A 21869-nucleotide genomic window follows, 5' to 3' on the forward strand; every position below is an offset into this window, starting at 1 on the left:
AAACTGTTTGCTTTTCAATTAAATTATAAAGAAATTAAGGAGTACTTGAATCTATAAACATTTTATTTTGATTTTTATGTTTTCCTTTGTTTTTAATTTGAAAAATACTCATTCCACTTATTAAAAAAAATTCATCATTTGCTGCTGATGACAATGCTTCTTTTACTTTTTATTTGTAATTTTTTGATTTTTGATTTTTTCTGGTTTCTGATGTATGTATATATCTTGTGTGTATTTCGCTTGGTTTTGTGTGTGTTTAGTGTAGAATTTAAATACATTTAAATTTAATTTTAAATTTATGCTATGCACTTCGATCTGCGTTTAAAACATAAAAAATTGCACCGCTCGTTGTTTCTTCAATTTGTTGAAATTTTCTCCTTGTTTTTTCCCAAGTGATTTTGCCTCTCTGAACCGATTTTCATATCCTACCCCTCGGTCCCCTCTCCACATTTTTGCGCTTGCTCTATTTTAACAAAGCTTAAGTTTAGTTTACAACTGGAGACTTAAATGTAAATGTTGGCTACGTTTAACTTTAATCTCGCATTTTCGGTTATATTCGTGTTACCCTTTTCGTTATATCCTCTCGGGGATTTTTCCACTCGCTTGGCGTTCGAAAATTCTGATAAAGTTGTGAGGCTCACAAATCGGTTGAAGTTGCACCAATAATACATTTATTTAAAAGAGAAAAGGTTACAAACTTTCGGGAAAGTGCATAACTTTTCCGACCGATTCAGATAAACCTGATCAGAATTGCGAACGGAAGAGGAGTGATCCCCTTTCTTGCTCCTAGGTCATAGACAGGTTCAACTCCTCGCTGCCATTGGAAGATGGTGGTCAGAAGATCACCGTCAGCGGTCGCCGAAAGTCCGCGGCGGTGGCGCCACCACCCCCACCGCCCGCCGCTCCCCCGGCAGCGCTTGCAGCACCACCACCCACTGCACCACCCGCTGCCGCTGCCGATGCCAATTGACCGCCGTATTGCTGGGCATATTGGGCATAGTCCAGACCCACGTCGCTGGGCGAATGCAGGTGCGGCTTGGAGTCCACCGCCTCCAGTTGGGGCGTGGCATCGCGTTCATCCAGTCCGCTGCTGCTGTTGTTGTTGTGCGAGCTGGCGCTGCCACCCCCGCCACTGCCCCCTCCCCCGCTGAGCAGCAACTGTTGCTGCTGTTGCTGTTGCTGCTGCTGTTGCTGCTGCTGCTGTTGCTGCTGGTGGTGGGCTGCTGCATGCTGCTGGGCACCATAGATCTTGGATATGTCGAAGGCATAGTTGGCCGCCCGATCCTGGTACATCTTGGAGTCGAAGTACGCCTTGGTCAGCACACTGGGGTCCAAGTAGGCGCTGTAGGCGCTCGCCTGCGAGGAGTTGCTCAGATACGAGCTGCGCTCCAGGGCGAACTTGTCCATCTGACCGGAGAGGGTGGCCTGTGAAGAACAGGCAACGACATTACTACTTAGTTCAATTTTTAAAAAACATCTCATTTAAATGCTAAAATAAGAAATAAAAGCATTTAACCCTTTAGCAATGGTATAGGCATCCCAAAGTCCCTATTGTTTCCCCTTTTATAGAACTTAGTATATAAATATTTTAAAATTTACATATATACGTATACAAATTTATGATATATTTATTTATTTTAATAATTTGTACGTGCTGTGAACTTTTAAACACCAAAGGCTAATTATAAATTAACTGCATAACAACATTTGAATATTTATATTGAGTTCACCCTAAGCTTTTTACCATCGTTATCACAGCGAATCGAAACCATATCAATAGGTTTTAAAATGTAACCAAGCAAAAAGCCTTCAAACTGCAAAAATCAATAAAAGATAACTGGGTGATTCCTATTGTACAACATCTAAGGACGCCATGGAAACCATCACCTTAGCTCCTCAAACGAAACCACTTAATTTGAGCCAAATCAACCGCAGACAACTGGAGTGCTTAACCTTCTGATTAGTGCAAATTGCTTAACACTTTTGCGGCTTTATTTGACCAACTAATTGTGGCCAAGGCGGAAAACAACCCCAGCTGCGCCTCCCCCTCACTGCGAAACTGAAACGGTCTCAATTTAATTTTATTTGATTTGCAATACGTTTTTCATTGCTACACCAGTTGCCAGTTCTTCTCGTTGATGCGAGATTCTTGCAATTGGAATGGGAATGGGAATGGGTATGAGTGAATGAAAATGTGAATGTTAACGGGTACTAAGCACATCAGAGGGTTGTTTTGCTTCATTTCCGTTTTGTTTTGAGTGGTTGCTGCTGGCGGCCGAGGGGTTGTGCACTGCGCTCCCCTTTTTTTCGAAGCGAACCAAACACTTGGCTCTGGGCTATAATTATGTTGTTAACACATCATCATCAGCAAACTCCTCACCATCGTCATCCTGGCCTCCCCAATTCCTTTGCTTCCCTCGTTTTTCTGGCTTGTCTCTGGTGCCGAGAGCGTTTTGGATTACAATTTGATTTGATTTGCACCCAATTGGGAATTAGTGTGGATTCGTAAATATTTTGATCCATCGCATTAACGAGTGAATATTCTGTTTGTCTTCTCGTTGGGCAAAGGTTCCGGTTACTTATCCGTGTGCCAGTTAATTGGTTTAGAACCCCTTGTTGGCCGAGTGGGTTACGCAACTTGGTTCTTTAGGGCAGGTGGGCCAGGATGACACTTTAGTGTTTAGTCAGGAATTCAGCAGCAGCTGTGTCAACAAAGTGTTTTTTAAGTGGATTTTGAACGATCAATTAATGGAAGTAGAAGTATGAGCAAGACTACCTGTTAGAAATATCCCTCTAGAGTCCAATTAAAACCCTTTTTGGATAACCAGCAAACATATTCTTTTAAAAGATCCAGATTGTTTCTGATTAAAACAAGTTAAATTCTGCCTTTTTTATATTTATTTACACTATTAATATTAAGCTATTAATCCAAGTGCTCCATGATGAAAGCTAAAAGCCGATGTAAAAGTTCTCATACAAATATACTCGTAAGCAGGAATGCTGTCAGCAATTTGCCATGTCAGAGGTTTGAGACCCGCCCACTATGCAATTTTCCTACGGACACCAATGCTCCTTCATTCCATCACTCAACATCGAGATTTGTTTGGCTTAAACTTAGTCTATTATTATGGCGGAGGAACGGAGCGATGTGTGTTATTATCCAGCAAATGTTAATGCCAGACCTTCAACACCCGCGCCGCATCTGCAACGCCACATCAATCACGGAGTGAAATAGGCATCGCCCCGAGAATTACATATGTACATGCCCCTGAACAGAATGGACAATGGTCGCTAGTCGTGAGTCCGAGAGTCATGGCTTTTAATGGGCTTTGTTAATCAATTGAAGTTGGGCATGGGTAGCTGACCACCTGATGGAGGCACAAAGGCCCAAACTTTGGCTATGGCTCAACCATACAACCATCCTTGCAGAGCAGCTTTCCTCGGGGCAGCTGTTCCACTTCTGAGGACATTCACGATTCGATTCACGATCACACGTCCCACCTGTCCGAGTTTGTTTGTTTTTTTCAGGACACGCCTGCCCTTGTTTATCAACTCGATCTGTCCGAAAACGGGGAACCCCCACTCCCTGGAACCGCTAAACATGTAATGACAACTTGCCGGCCAAATCCTTTGGCATGACGTGTCAGAAAACTCAATTGGGCCAGGATCAACCGCTTTTGCGCCTGCCTAGTCACAGATGCACCGAGAAAAATATGTAATCGCTTTCTAAATCATCATATAATGTAGTTTTTCGGATATTCTAATGGTAATCATGGCACAAAGTTTCCTAATGATCTATACTACATTTCCAGAAAATGTTGGCTATAAATAATGCGTCCCAATTTATAGGAAAAGTAATGCTTTTCTACTTAACCACTTTATATTTCAAGATGTTTGTGTTAGCTATTGTTCTGAAAATAACCCGAATTCCATCTTATTTCTCTCGGTGCATCGCAGGCATGTTTTCCGCCTTTTAAAGTGGGCGTCTTCCGTAGGAGTTTGTAATTATGTTATTAAGGCAACCCGCCGCAGTAACCTCCGCCCAAGTGCACACACTACACTACACACTATACTCGTATATATGTCTGTAATTGGTCTCCGCTACCGTTCAGCCGTTTTGATGGACACGGTGGCACTTGAGGTCCATGGAGAGGGGGTGGAGAGGGGTCGAAAGGTGAAGGGGGCAAGGTGGAAAGGTGGAAAGGGTGCTGGGCAGCGGGACTCACCTGCGTCGTGGTTGGCGTCGATGTCTGGCCGAGATGGCTGCCCAGGTGATAGGCAGCCGCTGTGGGACCGGGAGCAAAGTAACCGGGCGTAATGCCTGCAAGTGAAGCGAACAACATCGGAGATGAATTCAGTTTTCAGAGGGGTTAAGGATGGGAAGGGGTTAAGGAAAAAGGGCTTTATCAATTATCACTGCGTTGCAAGCACGGTGGTAATATTGATTATAAAAGGTGTTAAGTATACAACTACACATATCACCTTCAGTCACTAAATAATATAATAATAATATAATATAATATAATAATATTAAAGTTAGGCATTTCAAAGAAATACATCGCTTGCTTAGAAACATAAACCAAATATTAACTCCGTTGCAATTTACTGGTTCAGAAAAAACATAGTTAATGGTACAACTTGCAACTTTGTTCCTTATATTAATTTCCAAATATTCTAATTAAATTTCCCAATAGTTAAAGTTTCTTTTAAAATGTGAATTTCACACCACTGTGCATCTCGACTTGGACTTGAAATGCAGCTTCGCTGCGGCTCAGTTTGAGGTTGCCTTGGTGTGTGTTTAAAATAATTGCCACTCGAAATATTTGCGTTCTTTGTTCGGTCAACTCTTTCATTTCGTTTAAATAATCATTTTTCTTTCGGGGTCGCCATCGCCGTTTAATTGGGCGCTGAATCAGCTATTTCACTTGGAAATGAGTGTGTCAGATCCGTAGAGAAAGAGTGAGAGAAAGAGTATCTACGTATCTGGTAGATGCCTGGAAGTCATTATCAATTGCCCTAAACGGTAGTCGTCCATCTGCTCTTCTGGCCTTTTGTGGCCAAGTTGATAATTACAGGCGCCGCTTATTGAAAGTATTCAGCATTTATTTCATTGATGCTATGGCGCTATGGATTTGATTGAGAGTCCGCGTCCAACCGAATTTGGATCTTCCAACGAGCAATTAAATTCGCTTAGACAACAAAGTTTCCATCGAGCGCAAGAAAAACACAATGTATTTATCTGAAAGATTTCTTTCTTTTCAACTCTTTGGCGATTTCAAGTAGCGACGGTTTTGGCTGCCATCCATCATTGTTATTATGATAATAGCGGATTAGGTTGTTGATCCATTGTTGTCCATCTTTTTGTAATGACCGGTTGCAGTAAACAAACGGAAGCTCTGTTGTTTGGAATTTCATAGAAGGGGTTTTAAGTGGACTTCCATCTGATACCATCTTATAAGAATAATTGTCTTAAACTGTGTAAGACATCTCAAGCAGAGCTTAAAATTAAGTTAAATGTATTTTGGTTTATATCTATGCCCAGATTTTATTTATTCCTCACACTAATTCTTGCGATATACTTATGTTTAAGTAATTCCACAGTTGACTGCACTTTTAGCTTTCCAAATCCCCTTCCTTACACAAAGTGCACTGATGGGGTAGCCACGAGGCAACTAAATAGACTAATTCGCTTTATTTATTACGCATTTCCTAGCATTTTTATTATCATTTCCGATGGGCATAAATCATCCAGCTTCGTGAAGGGAAGGGAAAGGAGACCAACTTAAACCGAGAAAACTTGCGTTAAATTGAGGGCCCAGGCTCATGGCCGGGATAACAACCGCTCGGGGTGAAAGACAAAAAACGTGACAAATGCTAATTTAAAACCTCCAACCGGCGGCCAAAAACTACATACAACCCACCCACTTCCACTGCCAGTTCCAGTTCCATTTTCACATTTCCACTCCCCGTTTCATGACCATAGAAAATCATGAATGGAAACTTATGCTCCTGCTCATGGCTCATGTCACATGGCTCTTCCCTGTCTGTCTGTCTCTCTGTGTGGTGCTCCTTTACCCCGATCCTCTCCAGCCAGTCGAATGAGTTGCTAAGCCAGGATGATGACTTCACAGTTTGTCAGCCAGATGGGTGGTGGTGCCATACTGCGGCTATAAAGGATAGTTGGGGGGATAGTTTTGGCATTGACTCATACCCCCAAATCCTATTTATTTCGTGTCAAATTTGCATTTGTCTTGTGCTTCTGCCGCTAGTTTGCATATTACTCACTTATTATTATGCTTGGCGCTTTGCTTTATGGATTTTCGTGGTTTCTAATGTGGTAGTTTTTGACATAATTCGCGGGCTTTCCTAACTATGAAAAGAGTTTTCCTAAAGTGATGTGTGTGTGTTTTGGGGGAAAAGTGAATTTCTTATAACTCAAGCGGCTTTTAATGAATAATTTTAATGTGTGGCAAACTACGTCGTGGACTTACCCGCTCTTAACGCCTCCACGGGCACAGATGGATATGGCATTGGATAGGGATAGCCATCGCGTCTCAGGGCTTTTGGCTTTCGTCGCGGTCTGTATTTGTAGTCCGGATGCTCCTTCATGTGCATGGCCCTATTGAAAAGGAATCCTTAAGTTAGTAATCCTCAAGTATAATCAATTAGTTCAAGCTCACCTCAATCGTTTGGCCTCATCGATGAACGGACGTTTCTCCTCCTCGGTAAGCAACTTCCATTCGGCACCTGGAAAATCGAAATAACTCGTTAATCCATTAGATACATTTGCTCTCGAAGCTCTTGTCGGAAATCTGGCTACAACCATTGGAGTGCACTCTCGAAAAGCTGTCGCACATAAACATAAAGTCGGGTTGGGGATCGGGTTCACCATCCGATCCCCAAAAACTTGTCTTGTCTGTGCACCAAGGATAACAGCAAACAATGTCGCTGTCAGTGGTTGTGTGTTGTCTCACTCTGCAGTCCACTAGCCGTCTCTTTCTGACCCGCCATTGTTCGGGGTTCCCCTTTTCGAATCCAGACGAGCTCTGTGCCAGAGCCCCAGCAGGTGGTTTCGGGTTCTAATTTCGGGTAGGGGTCGCAGGAGAAACATAGAAACGTTCTTGAGGGCGTTGGCCACGATGTGTACAAGGTACTCCCACACAGATGCACGTGCCACCACACAGATACTTTGTGTGTGTGTGCGGTGCGGTACACAAGCAAGGACACATCCTATAAGGACACATCCTATGAGGAGACATCGCATACTCGTAAGTGGCACATGGGGTTGCTTTCGTGGAAGCAGGTCTTCCATTCTGGCTGTGGATCGTCCATTGTGTGTTTGGAAATTGCAAATGTTTTTAAGTTAATGTAAAACGTTATAATGACATGTGTCATATGACGACGGCTGATGAGGGGACATGGTGTCAAGGAGAGAATGAGTCGATGAGCTCTGCAGTACTGGAGTTTGCACAATAACAAGGACCTTCTAACCAGTTAAGCAGTTGGGGAGTTTAAAGATGACACTGGATTTGGTTGGCTGAGCAGGTATTGCCTACAGAAGTGAAGTTATGTTGTTGGCTTGCACTTAATCATTAAGGATTTCAGTTAGTCATAAATGCCACTACTTAAATTTTATTTTATTTTAATTGTAATAAATTTTACATCTTCATAAAAAAATGTTTGTAATACATAGATGGTACATTTCAAAACCTATACTTTTCGCCCAAGCAAACGATTGTAATTCCGTAATCAGCTAAGAAAACCGAAGAAATTGTTGACATATTGTAAGTAAATTACTTGATGAATTGCCTGGGAATCACTTGGTGTGTGCGAGTGTGTGTGTGTGTGGGGGGCAAGTCGCTAATTAGTTATAACGTGTAATTTTAGTGGCTTGTCAGGCGGACACAAAGCCAGAATAATGTCACATGCACACTTGGCCACAAAAGCCAGTCACTAACACACACCGGCGGCATTGTTATGACAGACAACGATGACAGGGCCAACTGGAAGTCTCTTCTTGGTCGAGGAGGAAACGAATCGAGTGTCAGAGCCAGACTTGGACTGAGGCCCACACAGGCAACGAAAACTATAACAATAAGGCCAATACAAAGGCTGAAAGGCCTCCCGAAACTCCATGCTCCATACTCCATACTCCATACTCCCACTCCCCATCCCAATCCCCATTCCACTTGCACCCACTCATAATGGTAAAATACTAATTTATAGATACATTGACAGTGCCAAGGGCCCAACTGGCCATCAAATGAGCAACTCTCCTTCTGGGGACGACACCTTCGAGAGAATGGATTGTTTGGGGGGCTTTAGATGGGGATGTGGATGTGTATATGGATGTTGATGTGGATGTGGGAAGAGAGAGGCGGTGCAAAGGCGCCCTGGACATAATAATAAACAAGACCAGCAGCCGGTGGACATAGATGGGGGCATACTTGTAGATACAAGTTGAGCAGTTGAATAAACTAGACCCACAAAAGGATGACAATGACAATGTCTATGTTTGCCCAATGTCTATGATGTTGGCGCCCCTTGGCCAAACAGACAACTCCAGCACTTCACCATTTCAGCACTGCAAGGCAGTCCGAGAATTTTCTCCTCACCGGCTGGTTGACCAGCTTAATAATTGATACGAAAAACAAGCCAGCACTTGGCAGTTGCGAGATATTTCCGAGACTCTTTCTGTTACAATTAACAAGTTTTTCCGGCCTGGAAACGTTGCACGTTTCGTTCGCCTAACCCACAGAGCAAATATTTGACCATCACCATCACCAGTTGCAGTTTCTAGTTTGTGTGGGTTCTTCTTTTTTTTTTTTTTTGGGTCCGGCAGTTACACTTTCCACTCACCCGGACAATCGGGCTACTTATGGGATTACTTAGCCTCTCTTCTGCTGGTGGCTTAGTTTAGTGGGGGCCCCACTCATAACGCGACCACAGATTAACTTGTTTGCCCAGCAATTTGATGGCCTTAGGTGGAGCGTTGGGAGTTTTCTCCATTTTCCTTGCCCTCCCCGCTTGGTCACTCGAAATCTGGCTTATTTGCTGGTTCTTTGTTGCGGCAGTCGTGAGAATAAGTCCCAAGTTCTGGCTGGACTAGTGGGTAGGGAAAAAACTTCTCACACTGGCACTTAAACAATGTCTTGTTTCTCAAAGGTTAAATCTGCAGATGGAAGTAAGGTAATATTCTACTTAATAATTAAGTGGTGTCTTCTAGCTTCCCTGTCAAAAGGTGCACCTTTTGATATCTTTAAATATTATACAGCATATTTGAATTTTTATATATTTAAAAAAAATATGATCTAGAACTTGCAAACAAACCAAAGTAACATCTATCAATATCTGTATCTTCTTGTAATAACACGTTCGATTAAAATAAAGCAAATGAAAACTTCAAATAAAAGTGTTTTATCATGTGATAGGTAAATTATGTAGCATACTTAAGAGGTGTTGTAAAAACGAAGTGATCTTCACCTAAATGAAGGATATGTGTTTTGGTGATCAAGCAAGTACCAAGTAATTTACCCTGGCATTGCCATGATATACCCTTTATCTAAAGAGTAAGGGGTGCAGCAGAGCTTTGTTTACAATTTCCTAAAGTCCCCGTCAATTTTTTCTGTTTCCACCCATTAAACACACTCGTCTTCCACCTGTCAGTTGCCACTGGCAGGCAGCGTCGTAACCTTCACGCCCACCCAACATCCCGACGGTCCAATGGCCCACCGCCCACGTAAACGCCTACTCGAAAGCTTTTTCCAATTGCAAACTAATCAATTGTTTGCATTTTATTAAACAACAAAAGGGGGTTCGAGGGTGTGGGCAAAGGCTTGAGTTCGACCTTTTGTGATTGTTTGGCATTTTTGCTGCGCCTGTTCCTGCTCCTTGGGCCTTTTGTTGCGCCGCTTCTAGCGGCTCATTCAACCAACTCTCCTCGGCTTTGTCTGCCATTATTAAATATTCCCGCCGGAGAGGCTGGAGCTTTGATTAAAAATAAAGAACATTGTCGAATCGACAGGTTTTTCAATTATTTGCGAAAATACAAAACGCAGTGCGAAGGACTTTTCCACGAAAGGCATGAGGTGTTGTTGTTGCTGCTGTCGCCTTTTGTTTGTGCCACCGCTCTGGTTGTTGGTAATTCAAATTTCCAGACAGTAATTAATGACAGTTACAATTTCAATTAAGCCCGCGCACAGCACTGAATTGTTATTTCATTTCATTTTATTTTATTCTATTTTATTTTACCCACTCATATATATGTATATACAATTTTATCCAGTCTTTTGTGAGCTTTTTTGTTTGTTAATTTTTTTTTTTTTTGTGTTTGGCGTATAAAATAAATGGCAACGCCAGCGGCGACGGCGTCTGAAGCTGAAGAGCCACTCCACTGTAGCCGCTGTATGGGGCCCTCTCGCTCGCACGCGCACGCCCCGTCTCTTTCTGTCGCTTGCGTGGCATCTGCGTCGCACTGTGGTAAAAAAGTAGCTTTCGCGCCGCCATTTTTTGTGGCGCCTTTGTTTATGCCACAGTTATTTTGCCTCCTCTTCCTCGGCCATCATCTTGCGGCTTTTTGTGCTTTTTCTGTTTGGCAATTCCTCTCATAATGAGCGTGGCCTTTGTCGTTGTTGTTATTGCTGTTGTTGTTGTTGTTGTTGAATTATTCATTTAATTGAATGTTGGCTTAACTTTTTCAAGTGCAAAAAACTTTGACATTTTGTGTAAATGTGGCAAATGCTTGCTTCTGCTTTCCTTTTTACGCCCCCCTGTTCTTTTTCTCTCATTTTAATTTTCATTTTGTTTGCTTTGTTTATTTAAATAAATCGTTTTTGTTCGGTTGTTGTGGTGTAATGAAAGATTTTAAATGACATAGATGAAGTGATAAGTACAGTGAAAGCTGACATAAATGAATGTTTGTTTAATGTGGCGGTACCTATTATAAAAGTATGGGCACTTGTAAATAATATTTTAAGCATTTAATGGGATTGCAACTTAAGACGTGTTTCAAATCCTTTTGTAAATACACGAGTCGCTATAAAAGGCAGGTAAAATCACTTTTATATTTCAAAGTAATAGTTATATTTTAAAATGCTTTTCAAAGTCTTAGTTTAGCCTGCCAAGAACACAATTTCTTGTACAAGTTAAAGGAAAATATTTATTTCTGAAAGAAAAACCCGAAATGGTTAAATACGTAGCATGTAAAGGACAATCCCTGGTCTCGCGGTCATACTTTCGAACAACCAGGTGGCTGACAGTTCAGTTTTGGCCCACTCTGTCCGAGTTCCACCTTTGCCACAAAAGAATTTTCCGAGCTCCTGCCCCTCCACCACCACCACCCCCTCGATACTCCGCCCGCTCTAAACAAACTTAACAAAGACTGCAACTGACAGCAAATATTACTGAAAGCGAGAGGACGAGCGAGAGGAGCTGTCAATTCGCATAATGGATTTGCCAAAAAGCGGACTAAAAAGGAAAATGTGAAAGGCGAACAAAAGCTTTGCAGCTCGACAATATCAACAATAACAGCGCTGGAAAAAAAAAGAAATCGAAAGAAAATAATTCGAAATTCAAGTTTGCCTCTAAATTGTATTTAAGTTTGCTGCATCCCATCGATATGTTTACTTGAACTCTTGGCATTGGCAGAGAATTGGACTTGGAGCGCCAAATGGATGTACAATCAATGGATGGCTTATAAGGAGAACGGGGTTCTCAAGGGAGTTGGACGGAAAAACTCCACCTCCCAGAAGCTGGAAAAAAACCCCTTTCACGTTGTTCGCATCCTTCAGATGCAGTGAGTTTGCCTGTTGTTGCTCTTTGGTTCGCTCAACTGGATGGCAAGTGAGTCGCATTTAATTTGCCTTTGTTTCCACGCCAACAATGGCTAAATAAAAATGCAAGAAAAAGTCATTTAACGAGTGCTTGACTGGTTGAGTTTTTCATGTACTTCTTACCCAGGGGGAAACCCCGTAGAGTTTTATTAAAAAATTGCACAAAACACCAGCAAAATCCTCAAATTTCAGTTCGATGCTGGCCAAAATGAGTTTGTCTTTGGGTTTCGAATTGGTTTTTGAATCGGATTTTTCTTTTTTGTTATCACTGTTATGACAGCAGCTACTGATTAGTCAGGAGAGTTGCCCAATCTATAAAATAGGACTGTCATCCAATATGCATGAGCTGATCGAAAAAGGTAGTCCTAAGAACTGGCATTGTATTGTTATGCTAAAGAACTTGGCTGTCGGCTGCCACGTGTCGAGTGTTTGCAGCTTGGATGGAAATTGAATTTACTACACTGAATGCGGAGCGTAAAGGTTTTAGGATTGTATCGATTAAAACACTTGAAAATTATATTTATATATAATTTATATATATTATAGTTTATTATATATAATTGAATATCTAAAACTGTTTTATGGACATATAAGGCCAACAGCAGGTTAGATTAATTCAATGCTTTCCAATAATTATTAAAGAAATAAGTGTGCTCAAAGCTTTTAAAATAATGATGTCTTCATAATAAGTTTTTCAAGATCACGTTTTCCATATTATGAAACCTTTTTTTTTCAGTGTGCCAGCTCGAAAACTGCACGCCCAAAAGATGCGACAGCCAAAGAGCCGATAAGACTTGCGTGGGATTAACTGGCGACGCTCTGAGCCCAGCCAAAAGTAAACTACTTAACTTTGCAACTAGTTAACATAAGCGGGTGAGAGACAAAGGCGGTCGTGATTTGGCGAATCAAACTTAATCTGTTGGGTGGTGGTGGGTGGCATCTGTGATCTGTGGACAAGGTCGATCCCAAGACCAAACCCCTTTAGTGATTCTGCGTAATCAAGAGCTTCCTGCGCTGCTCTTCCTGGCTTTCCTGCTCATTGTTTGACAGCCGCTTGTCACTTTTGACAGTTGCGTTGAGTGGCGGGTGTTTTTTGGTTTGTCATTGCCATTGTACAGTTGGGTATTACGTTGATTAGTTGAACTTGCATAAGCGTAAGACAGAGACAGAGACAGAGATGGAGCTGGAGATTGGTGGGAGTGAGTGGGTGCGAGAGATTGGCAGGTCGTGTGCCGCATTTTAATTTCATTTTGTATTGCCATCCATGGGGCCCATCCCTTTGTCCGCAGATTATACACATTTCGAAAGAAACGTTGCCACCAGATAACCGAGACTTTCGTGGCTTTCGTCATACAAAACACGCACACAAAACGAGATGCTTAAGTGAGCTTGGTTGGGATTTAAATAGTTTGTTTTTGTTCTGGAAATAACAGCTTGAAGGGGCAATTGTGGCACTCATGGTGGCTTAGATTTGAGCCACTCCTGGTGGCTAAGATTTGAGGCACTCCTGGTGGCTAAGACTTAAGGCAGAGTGTTGAAGGCATTCTGTTTAAAGCCAGTAAACGATAAGCCCAAGAAGTGATACAATATGTTATAAAGTCTTTATGAAGAACTGAAAACCCTTGGTAGTTGCAACTTTAAAATAATGTAATATATTCTAACGATCCAACTTACCCAGCCGTTTGGAAATCTCCGAGTTGTGCATCTTGGGATTATCCTGAGCTATCTTGCGCCGCTGAAGTCTGGACCAGACCATGAAAGCGTTCATCGGACGTTTAATGTGCTCCTCATTTTGGCGCTTTGTTGTGTTCTGGATCATCAGGCTGAAGAAGACATCGCTGCGAAGTAATGGGTAATCAGAGATTAAAAAGTTAAAAGCCACATGCTTAGATACAAAATTCATACGTTTGTTATATATGTAAAGTAAATAATAATCCATTTAATTTAAATATATTTATTTCATTTGAAAGAACCCACCTCGCGCTGCTGCCGCTGTTCATGAGGCTGCCCATGTTCTGGTGCAGATTGCTGATGGGCGACGCCTGCGAGTTGTGGTGCAGGTGGGCGGCTGCTGCGGCGGCCATCACGCTGCTGGAGGCTGGAGCACTGTGGTGGCTGTTGGATGCACCGCCGGCCACTGAGCCCGCACCACCACCGCTGGCCGAACCACCGCCCAGCTGGGAGCTGCCGTTGCTGTGCGGCTGGTGGCTCAGCGCCTGCGACTGGCTGTGGTGCGAGGCCGAGGATGTGGACACCGGCGGCTGGCTGTGCTGCGGCTGCTGCTGACCCGCCGGGTGGTGCTGATGCAGCTGCGAGTGGTGGTGCGCCAGGTGGAGCGCCGAGTGGGGATGCAGGCCCAGGCCGGTGGAGCCGTTTGGGGAACCGTTACTGCTGTTGCTGCTGCACGGGTGGTGCTGATGCTGCTGCTGATGCTGTGGCGACTGGTGGGGATGGTGGTGCTGGTGGCTCAGCGACAATTGCTGGCCGTGCAGGCCGTGGTGCGAGTGGCCGAGTACCTGGTCGGATTGCTGCTGCTGCTGTTGCTGCTGTTGCTGTTGCTGCTGCTGCTGATGGACCGCCGCCGCCAGTTGACCAAGGTGGTGCGTTCCGCCGCCGGAACCCAGGTGAGTTTGCAGGGGATGAGCTAGCGATAGGCCGGTGAGCGACAGGTGCGTGGACAGACGTTCCATCATATCGCAGATGGAGTCGGGCTTCCTTGGCGCCTCAATCTGTGGCCCTCGAGCCGGCGGGCGGAGTGGGTGGTGCTGGAGCTATTGGTGCTGGAACTGGTGGTGGTGAGAAGTTTTTGATGCGTTGTGCTACAGGGAAGTGATTAAATACATATTAGTAATAAATAAAATATTAGAACTCCATTAAATAGTAAAAATAAAAATGTTGTGCCTTACAACAAAATGTTGTTTTCTTTAACTTCCTTTTCATGTGACTTAATATATCTTATACACTATTATTTATCACTGCCTTACATATCAAATTGTGTTTGCCTAATTAATTCACGTGTCCCCATACCATTCGTAAAATCCTTTTATGCTTCTAAGCTTCTGCATAGCCTAATGGCTCGGAACTCTATCTGGCCAAAAAATGGGCAGCCAAACTGCTCGAGATGAGACCAGCGTCCAATCCATGCAAATAACCACTGCAGATGACACATTTGCCGAGGATAATGCCAACGAAATAGCAGGCCAAATATGTATGTGCATGCAGGATGAGGATTCGCACTCAGTGGAGGCATATGTTCCTGGCACACCCGCACTCGATTGTCCTCGAGATCCTGGCGAGGAGGACGAGGAAATCCGAGCCCGAATGCGAATCCGAAAGGGACCATTAAGCAAATTGAAAGCGTTTAGCCGGACGCTGGCTTCTTGACCCTTTTTCCCCGTTTCCCCTTTTCCCATTTTCCCATTTTTTCCGCTTCCCCTGCCACTGCCATGCCGTATTTAACACTTTTTGGGAAAGGAGCTGTGGGCAGGGCATCAAGTGGACCACGTAAATCCCGCTTATAATGCACGCACATGTGGGATCGAAAGGATGCAGACCCAGAACCAGACCCATACCCAGAAGCCTATCAACCGCCACATGACCAGCTCATTCCAGCGTGTCCAAAACAAGCGGCTCGGGTGCAAATAGAGTACACAAAAATGTAAAATGGGAAAGAAATGGATTTCAAGTGCCCCGTCGCATAATGGAAAGGATGGACGACGACGACGTCGTCGTCGTAGTCGTCGTCTCATTTGTTGTTGTGTTATTGTGCATCCCGGTCGGTTTTAAGGGTTGACATTTGGCCCACACAATGGGCGCGGAAAAGGAGTGAGTCCAATTCCGGTCGAGTTGAGGTGGCAGCCGCCAGCGCGGCTCGCAAGTGGGTTCTTTTGGCCCAGAAGTCCACGTCTCCACTCCAGCATTGTTTTTTTTGTTGTCCCCGAAGAATGGGCCTCAGACGACATACTTTTAAGAGCTCGAATCAATTAGTTAATTGATTAACAATGCCCCAATGAGCATGGAGGGGGAGGGGTGTTGTTGGCGAGCGCAAACAGGAATAATTAATAATATAATTATATTCGAGTGGCTAGTCAGCTAATTAGAGTGAATGGCTTGCATTATTGGTTCCTTTAAAAATTCATGTAAATGCTTATCAGCAAACTTACTAGCAAGTTTAAGGTGCTCATTTATTTAATCATAATCATTGATAACCATTTTAATTAGTGCCGAAATTTAAGCGTTCTTATTAAAAGATAAACAAAGTGGTTCATGTTTTCAGTTGGGATTACTCACTAAATAGACGTGCTAAAGGTAAATTTACCAAAAGTAACAATGCCGTTGACACATTTCTTGATCTTTATGTGAAATTCATCTGTTTTAAAAATAGAGGAGCTTCTTGAAATAATTACCAGATATTTATTAAAGGAGCATACATTTAACACTCATTGTTTATTTAAGGAGGTAAGTGCGTTTGCATATACATATATATAAAAAAATATAAAATAACGTATAAGTAAAATTGTGAGGCTTGTACAAGACAATGATAATTGTTTGTTTTATAAAAGCGAATGCAATGCCCTTTTGTGAATTAATAGGATAGAGTTTTTGGAAAAGTAAAAGCATACCTTAAGTAAATAAAACTAGTGAAAAGTTTTTTGAACTTATAAATCAGAAACATCAATAATTTTTGCATAACTTTGGCCTTATGAAGTGGCCAACTCTGGTGCGAAACCATTTATCTTTATCTGTCCAATTCGACAGTTTTCTCCCTGCTGCCATATTCCGCAGTCTCGCCTCTCTTTCTTTTGGCCCTGTTCATTGGCACTTTTGGCCATGCAACGCAACGTGGTCAATAACTTGCGTTGGGCTATGCGAGGCGACATCTGTACTGCTTCCGGGCATTACCACTTGGTGTTAAAGTAAAAATTGCCCAAGCATGCGTATTAAGCATGAAATTTATTTTAAAAGTAAAAGGGGGGAAAGGGGGGAATGGGGAGCGGTTAGCAAAGGGACACGCATATTTGTAATCCTTATGGAGTGCAAACAAATTTCTGTGTTGTCAAGTTGCCCTCCATACTTTTGCTCCTCTTTTTTACGTTGCGAATTGGCAGAATACACAGAGAAAAACGAACTGAGAATGGCTTATTTTTAACTAAAGATACATGTAACTTATTAAATCTAAAAATAAAAACAAAAACATATATCAATTGTATAGTTGTGTGGGCTTGGGTTTGAAAACTAAGAAAATTCAGAACAACTTAGTAACTGTTGAAATTTTTCATGAAATTGACACTTTTTCCGATGTGGTGCAGTGGTGCAGTGTGGCAGTTGCAGTATCAGTTGCACCACAGGGCCACCATCCGATTCGACGGTTGCACCACCAGCTGTGCACAAATTGCACTCCAGATATTTTTATTTGCTGTGAATATGCCAGCTCCTCCTTTTGATTCGCTGCACCGCCGTGCAGACCAACAAAAAATGTATCTGCGATGTTTATTTGTAACGGAAATGTAACCGTTAAGCTGGAAAGCGTGGGTCTCTTCGCCTTCGCAGGGTGTTAATCTAGTAGCCTTAATAGATAACCCACCAGAGGCACCTTCTATCCAAGACGCTTTCTCATGCAAATCGAATATCTCGGACTTCGTATCGCAGTAGGAGTAAAGTGAACCCGCTGGCCACTTGAGTTTCGGGGGCCATACAAGTAGTAGAAGCCAGTCTACAACCAAGTTGGCCTTGTTGTTGCTGCTCCTCGTTCATTTGTTCATCCGTTTGTTGGTGTGTCAAACAAGAATTATGATCGGCTTAGCCACATGCTGAGCCCGAGATCTCTCCCCCAGCCAGATTCTTCTTCGGCTCATTCTCATTCTTCTGCCACGCAGAGGAGTCTCGCAGTCTCGCAGTCTGCAGTCTTTGGTCTTCGGTCTTCCAGCTCGTCTTCAACACAGGTAGAGCTTTAAGTGTCTCCACTTTGTGTTGAAATGTATCGCGGATACGCACCACCGCACCACCGCATCTTCGGTCCCAGCAGACCACAAACTCCATTCAAAAGTGTCGTCTTGGTCATCCGAGATCCCCGCTGGGATCGGATCTTCTCAGGGCCCTAAGCCGCTGGGCCCCCTAATGTTTGTAATTAAGAACTTTCACACTCGCAACAATCGCCTCGTAAACGTGGCAGTGTCTCGATAACCACATACCCTGTTCCCCCCCCCGGGTTTAGTGTCAAGTTGGTGCCAAGGGCAATCGAACCGATACAAAGTCTACAGCTACAACTTGGTATTAATTAGAATTCTTGCAAACTCTTCTTTGGATAGAGCCTTTTTTTTTTGAGCAAATTTATAATGCAAACACAATGGCTCAACAAAAAAAAAATATTCGATTGACATCTGGTGCGCAAAATAATTTCAGAAAACTCTGTTTGCACAAATGTGTTTTTTGTGCGCTGGTCCAAAGTCGATTTCTATATGATATGGGGGCGCGTCACATTGAATTCAATTGTTGTCACATATTTTCGGTAAATATTAATAAACAAACTTTGTTTTCTCCTACTTCTTCTACTATTATTTGCTCTAATTGCGTCATTTCAAATTCTCTGGGGGTTTTTTGACTCGATTTTTGTTGCGGCTTTTCACATTCCTTGAGTCGTCGTCGTCGTCGTCGGTTTTCATATATAGTTCGAAATTAAGTTAACCAAACAACATTGAATGCTCCTCGGAGAAAGAAAACGAGCTTGCTTTAATTCAAGTGGAAGATCGAAAGCAAAAGTAAACATAACTCGAGTGGGGCATAAAGATTCCGACAATGATTTCGCAGAAAATGAAAAGAGGAAAATCCTGAAATTATCCAAACAATAAAATCTGTTGATTCCCCTTGTATCTGACGCACTCAGACTCATTATGTGGAGCTCTCTCCGTGTTTACCTAATTGATGGTCAAGAAAAGTTGTTCAAATTGCGTTCTGAACGGTGAACGATAAATTAAATGAAATTGTTAAAGGGTTGAAGGGATTTTTAATTGATTTTTACCTGCGCTTTGACTAGAAGTACTTTAAATTAACTGGGAAAACAGTCTTAAGACAGAAACTTCAAATCTACGGATTCAGACTCTATCAAATTATTTTCTCTTAATTTATGTTTGTGAAATAAAAGTAGCTCTGTTATAAAACTATGAAATTAAATAATCTATAAAGATTTTGGTGCACATAAAGTTAGGTGTTAGCTTACCTCGAAAAGTTCTGCATTTCCTTTGAATTTCCCGTTTTCCGGCGATTGGAATCAAATATTCGATGGCAGCATACGAGCATATGCGGAATATACTACCGAATTATGTGGATAATATATGTATGTTTATGGTTTGTTTTTGTCGCTTATGAATTCCACTTTCCGAACTGCCATAAAATGTTGAATTGGTTGACTTTTATGATCTTGAGCTGTTTCGTAACCGAATCTGTTTGACGAACACTTTAACCTATGGATATCACTAGTTTATGTTGACGTGTGTTGTTTGCTATCCATTCATTGATAAGATACTTATGCTGCATCCACTGCGTTGATGCCACAAAGAATGGAGCTCGTTTGATTTGAAGTATGCAAAAGAAATATGTAAGTAGCTTAGGATTTCAAAACTTTATGGCGCAATCGTTGCCAGATTTGTTTGTTTTTTTTTTTAAACGCTTTGCTTTATTTAGATTTGTATTTTGTTTGATTTCTGTGAGCACTTAACGAGCGTTGAAAGTTGATATCATATGAGCACTGTTTTGGGGATTTGGTTTGTGTTTTATTGTTTAGTTAAATGGAGGAAGAAAAGTTTGCTTTGTTTTGCACTTTTACTTTGTGATATTTACCGAGAAAAGTTTGTTTATGCGTTTACTTATTTCCTTTGTATAGTTATTGGCGAATATTGGTTGCTTTTTGCCGTTTCTTGTGAGGGGGCTAAAACCGTCGCTAGCTGTTGGCTGATCGGCTCTTCTTGGCCAAGTTGGCTGTTGCTGCATCTAAGCGCGCTTTGGCGGCTATTCAACGGATCCGTTCCGACGCGTAACTAAAAACTTGGCGCGCGCTCTCTTCAAAAACACACGAGCCAAAAAACGAGTCTTTTGGTCGCCCAATGGGTCGGGGGGCGTGGCAGGTGGGGCGGCAAGACAGCTGCTATGTAACATTATCGCTCCACACACACACACACACACGCATACTCATACACATGTGCCAGCAAATCCTCTCTGCAAAAGCTTGTGTTCTCTCTCGCTCTGGATTAATACATTTTCCAAGAGCTTTCTTTCTTATTGGTTTGTTAAATGTTTTTTATAAGCCTGTTCACAAAGAAACTACATCCACAACAAATTCCAAAATGAGAGCAAAAATATCGTTGTATTGGTGAGAGAGCCGCACAACGACCAGGTGACATTTCGTGAAGGAAAAAATAAAAAACCGAAGAACTGCGACGTCAGGAACAAAAAAAAAACACACACAAACCAGCAGAGCAACAGAGACAAAAAATGTCAGACAGAAAGGGACGGACACTGCAGAGGCAGGGCGGTCAACAAGAGCAGGTGTTGCGTGGGCGTGCGAGCGAGACAAACGTAGTAGCTACTTGGCTACCATAGCCATTTCACTCTAAGCAACGAGTCGCATGATGGGCGTTTCCAATTGGAATGCTTCTGGTTGGGGAAGGTTTCGTGTTACATGAAATGCCAAGTGGAAAATGGGGGTAAAGTTGGGGTCTCCTCACTGGGAAGAGGTGCCACCATTGGGAGTGAGCTTTTCGGGAGTTTGTCGTTTATTTACCGCATTTGCTTAGAGACCAGCAAATAGACTCAAAAAAGTAAAGAAAATAAAAAGGGAAAAACAAACTATCAAAAGCAAAATCAACTAATCTTAATGGACATTTATTTCTGAATCGAACTAAACTGTGCAGATCTGAGCCTGACATCTGGCCCGCAACTGCGATTCGCCTTTGGCCAATTCGCAAGCTCAAAATGGTGGATATGTTGGCCAAGGTGGCCATAATCCGAAATGGGTCTCGACAGACCACTTTGGAGCACTTTGTTTTTAGACTTAAAGTAATTTCGGTTACAGAATTTTAGATTGCAGAACTCTAGCAGTCTATTATAAAAATACAACTAAAATTACAGTACACAATCGAGTGTTTTGACCCACAAGGAATAGCAATCCCATAACTTAAGCTTTGTATACCTGTGCATAATTGCACCGGTCTTATATCATGGTTTGTATATAGTCCTGCAAAGTGCCTGCCATTGCATTGCATTTTTCATGTCGACATTATTGTGTTGTTAATTTGCTTTGGTGTTGGTGGCGTTGCCAGGACAACGGCGGCTCGCAACTCCGCAGTCCCAACTCCATTCCCATTTGGTCGGGCTTTGTTCCAGGACTTTTTGTGTGAAGGGTTTTTGGGTGTGGGTGGGCCAGGGCATTACGCAGGTGTTGGCATTGTTTTTAGGGCGGTTTTTAGCGCATTTTGATTTCCATTCAGTCTGTCGTCGTGTCGAGTCGAGTTCTGCTTTGGTCGTCTGGCACTTGGGCTTCGTTTTAATTAACAACGAACTAATGACAAATGCAAACAGTATGTATCTGCTGACAGATGAAACTTGTACCACCTCCTACTAACACTCTAATTTAATTTGACTCTAATGACCTAAGCCTTTCCTACATGCCAGATAGTGGAAAAGTCTGAGAAAAGTGGAGTACTTGCTGCCTTTTTGCCGATTGTCGGCAAACAATTGCAACTTGCAAACAATGGTGCACATTTTTCCAGCCCCAACTTGACGAACTGAGTGAGTGACGAAGGGCGCGCTGGCTGGATGGATGGATGGACTGCAACTGTTCCATTTATTTGGACCCGGTTTTCCCCTCTCTCTCTCTCTGTCTCTATCTATCTCTTGTGTTCTACCCCTCCTTATCGCACTCTATGTACTGGTTGTGTCCATTGTCTTTGGCCATGTCCCCTCTCTCTTGCACTGTCTCTGTCTCGCTTCCTCAGTTAGTCAGCCATTGTAATTATACACTGCACTCACCTGAATGCCTAAAAT

The 21869-nt window shown here is 42.7% G+C and overlaps 1 protein-coding gene across 5 annotated transcripts; it reads right to left on the reverse strand.

Moving 5' to 3' along the window:
* Positions 1–206: 206 nt before the first annotated feature.
* LOC120449216 (SOX domain-containing protein dichaete) lies at positions 207–19845 on the reverse strand. Of its 5 annotated transcripts, XM_039631583.1 has the most exons (8): positions 19354–19845; positions 19048–19291; positions 13809–14650; positions 13506–13669; positions 6681–6747; positions 6492–6619; positions 4227–4321; positions 207–1425 (listed from the first exon to the last, which is right to left on the reverse strand). In XM_039631583.1, the coding sequence occupies exons 3-8, from the start codon at positions 14522–14524 to the stop codon at positions 835–837; spliced, it is 1761 nt and encodes a 586-aa protein (XP_039487517.1). In that variant the 5' UTR covers positions 14525–14650; positions 19048–19291; positions 19354–19845; the 3' UTR covers positions 207–834. The 5 variants fall into 5 exon arrangements, with proteins under 5 accessions (XP_039487517.1, XP_039487518.1, XP_039487516.1 ...); XM_039631584.1 differs by having other exon boundaries at positions 207–1407; positions 19048–19845; XM_039631582.1 differs by having other exon boundaries at positions 19048–19845.
* Positions 19846–21869: the final 2024 nt, after the last annotated feature.

The sequence above is a fragment of the Drosophila santomea genome, chromosome 3L (assembly GCF_016746245.2).
Source record: "Drosophila santomea strain STO CAGO 1482 chromosome 3L, Prin_Dsan_1.1, whole genome shotgun sequence".
In the NCBI taxonomy this organism is placed as follows: domain Eukaryota; kingdom Metazoa; phylum Arthropoda; class Insecta; order Diptera; family Drosophilidae; genus Drosophila; species Drosophila santomea.

Bases quoted from the DNA above. Each gene is read 5' to 3' on its own strand.
- LOC120449216 (XM_039631583.1), bottom strand. From the start codon at position 14,524: ATGATGGAACGTCTGTCCACGCACCTGTCGCTCACCGGCCTATCGCTA. The intron at 13,670-13,808 runs GTGGGTTCTTTC...ATTACTTCGCAG, and splicing joins AACAGCGGCAGCAGCGCGAG to CGATGTCTTCTTCAGCCTGA. The intron at 6,748-13,505 runs GTAAGTTGGATC...TCGATTTTCCAG, and splicing joins GGAGATTTCCAAACGGCTGG to GTGCCGAATGGAAGTTGCTT.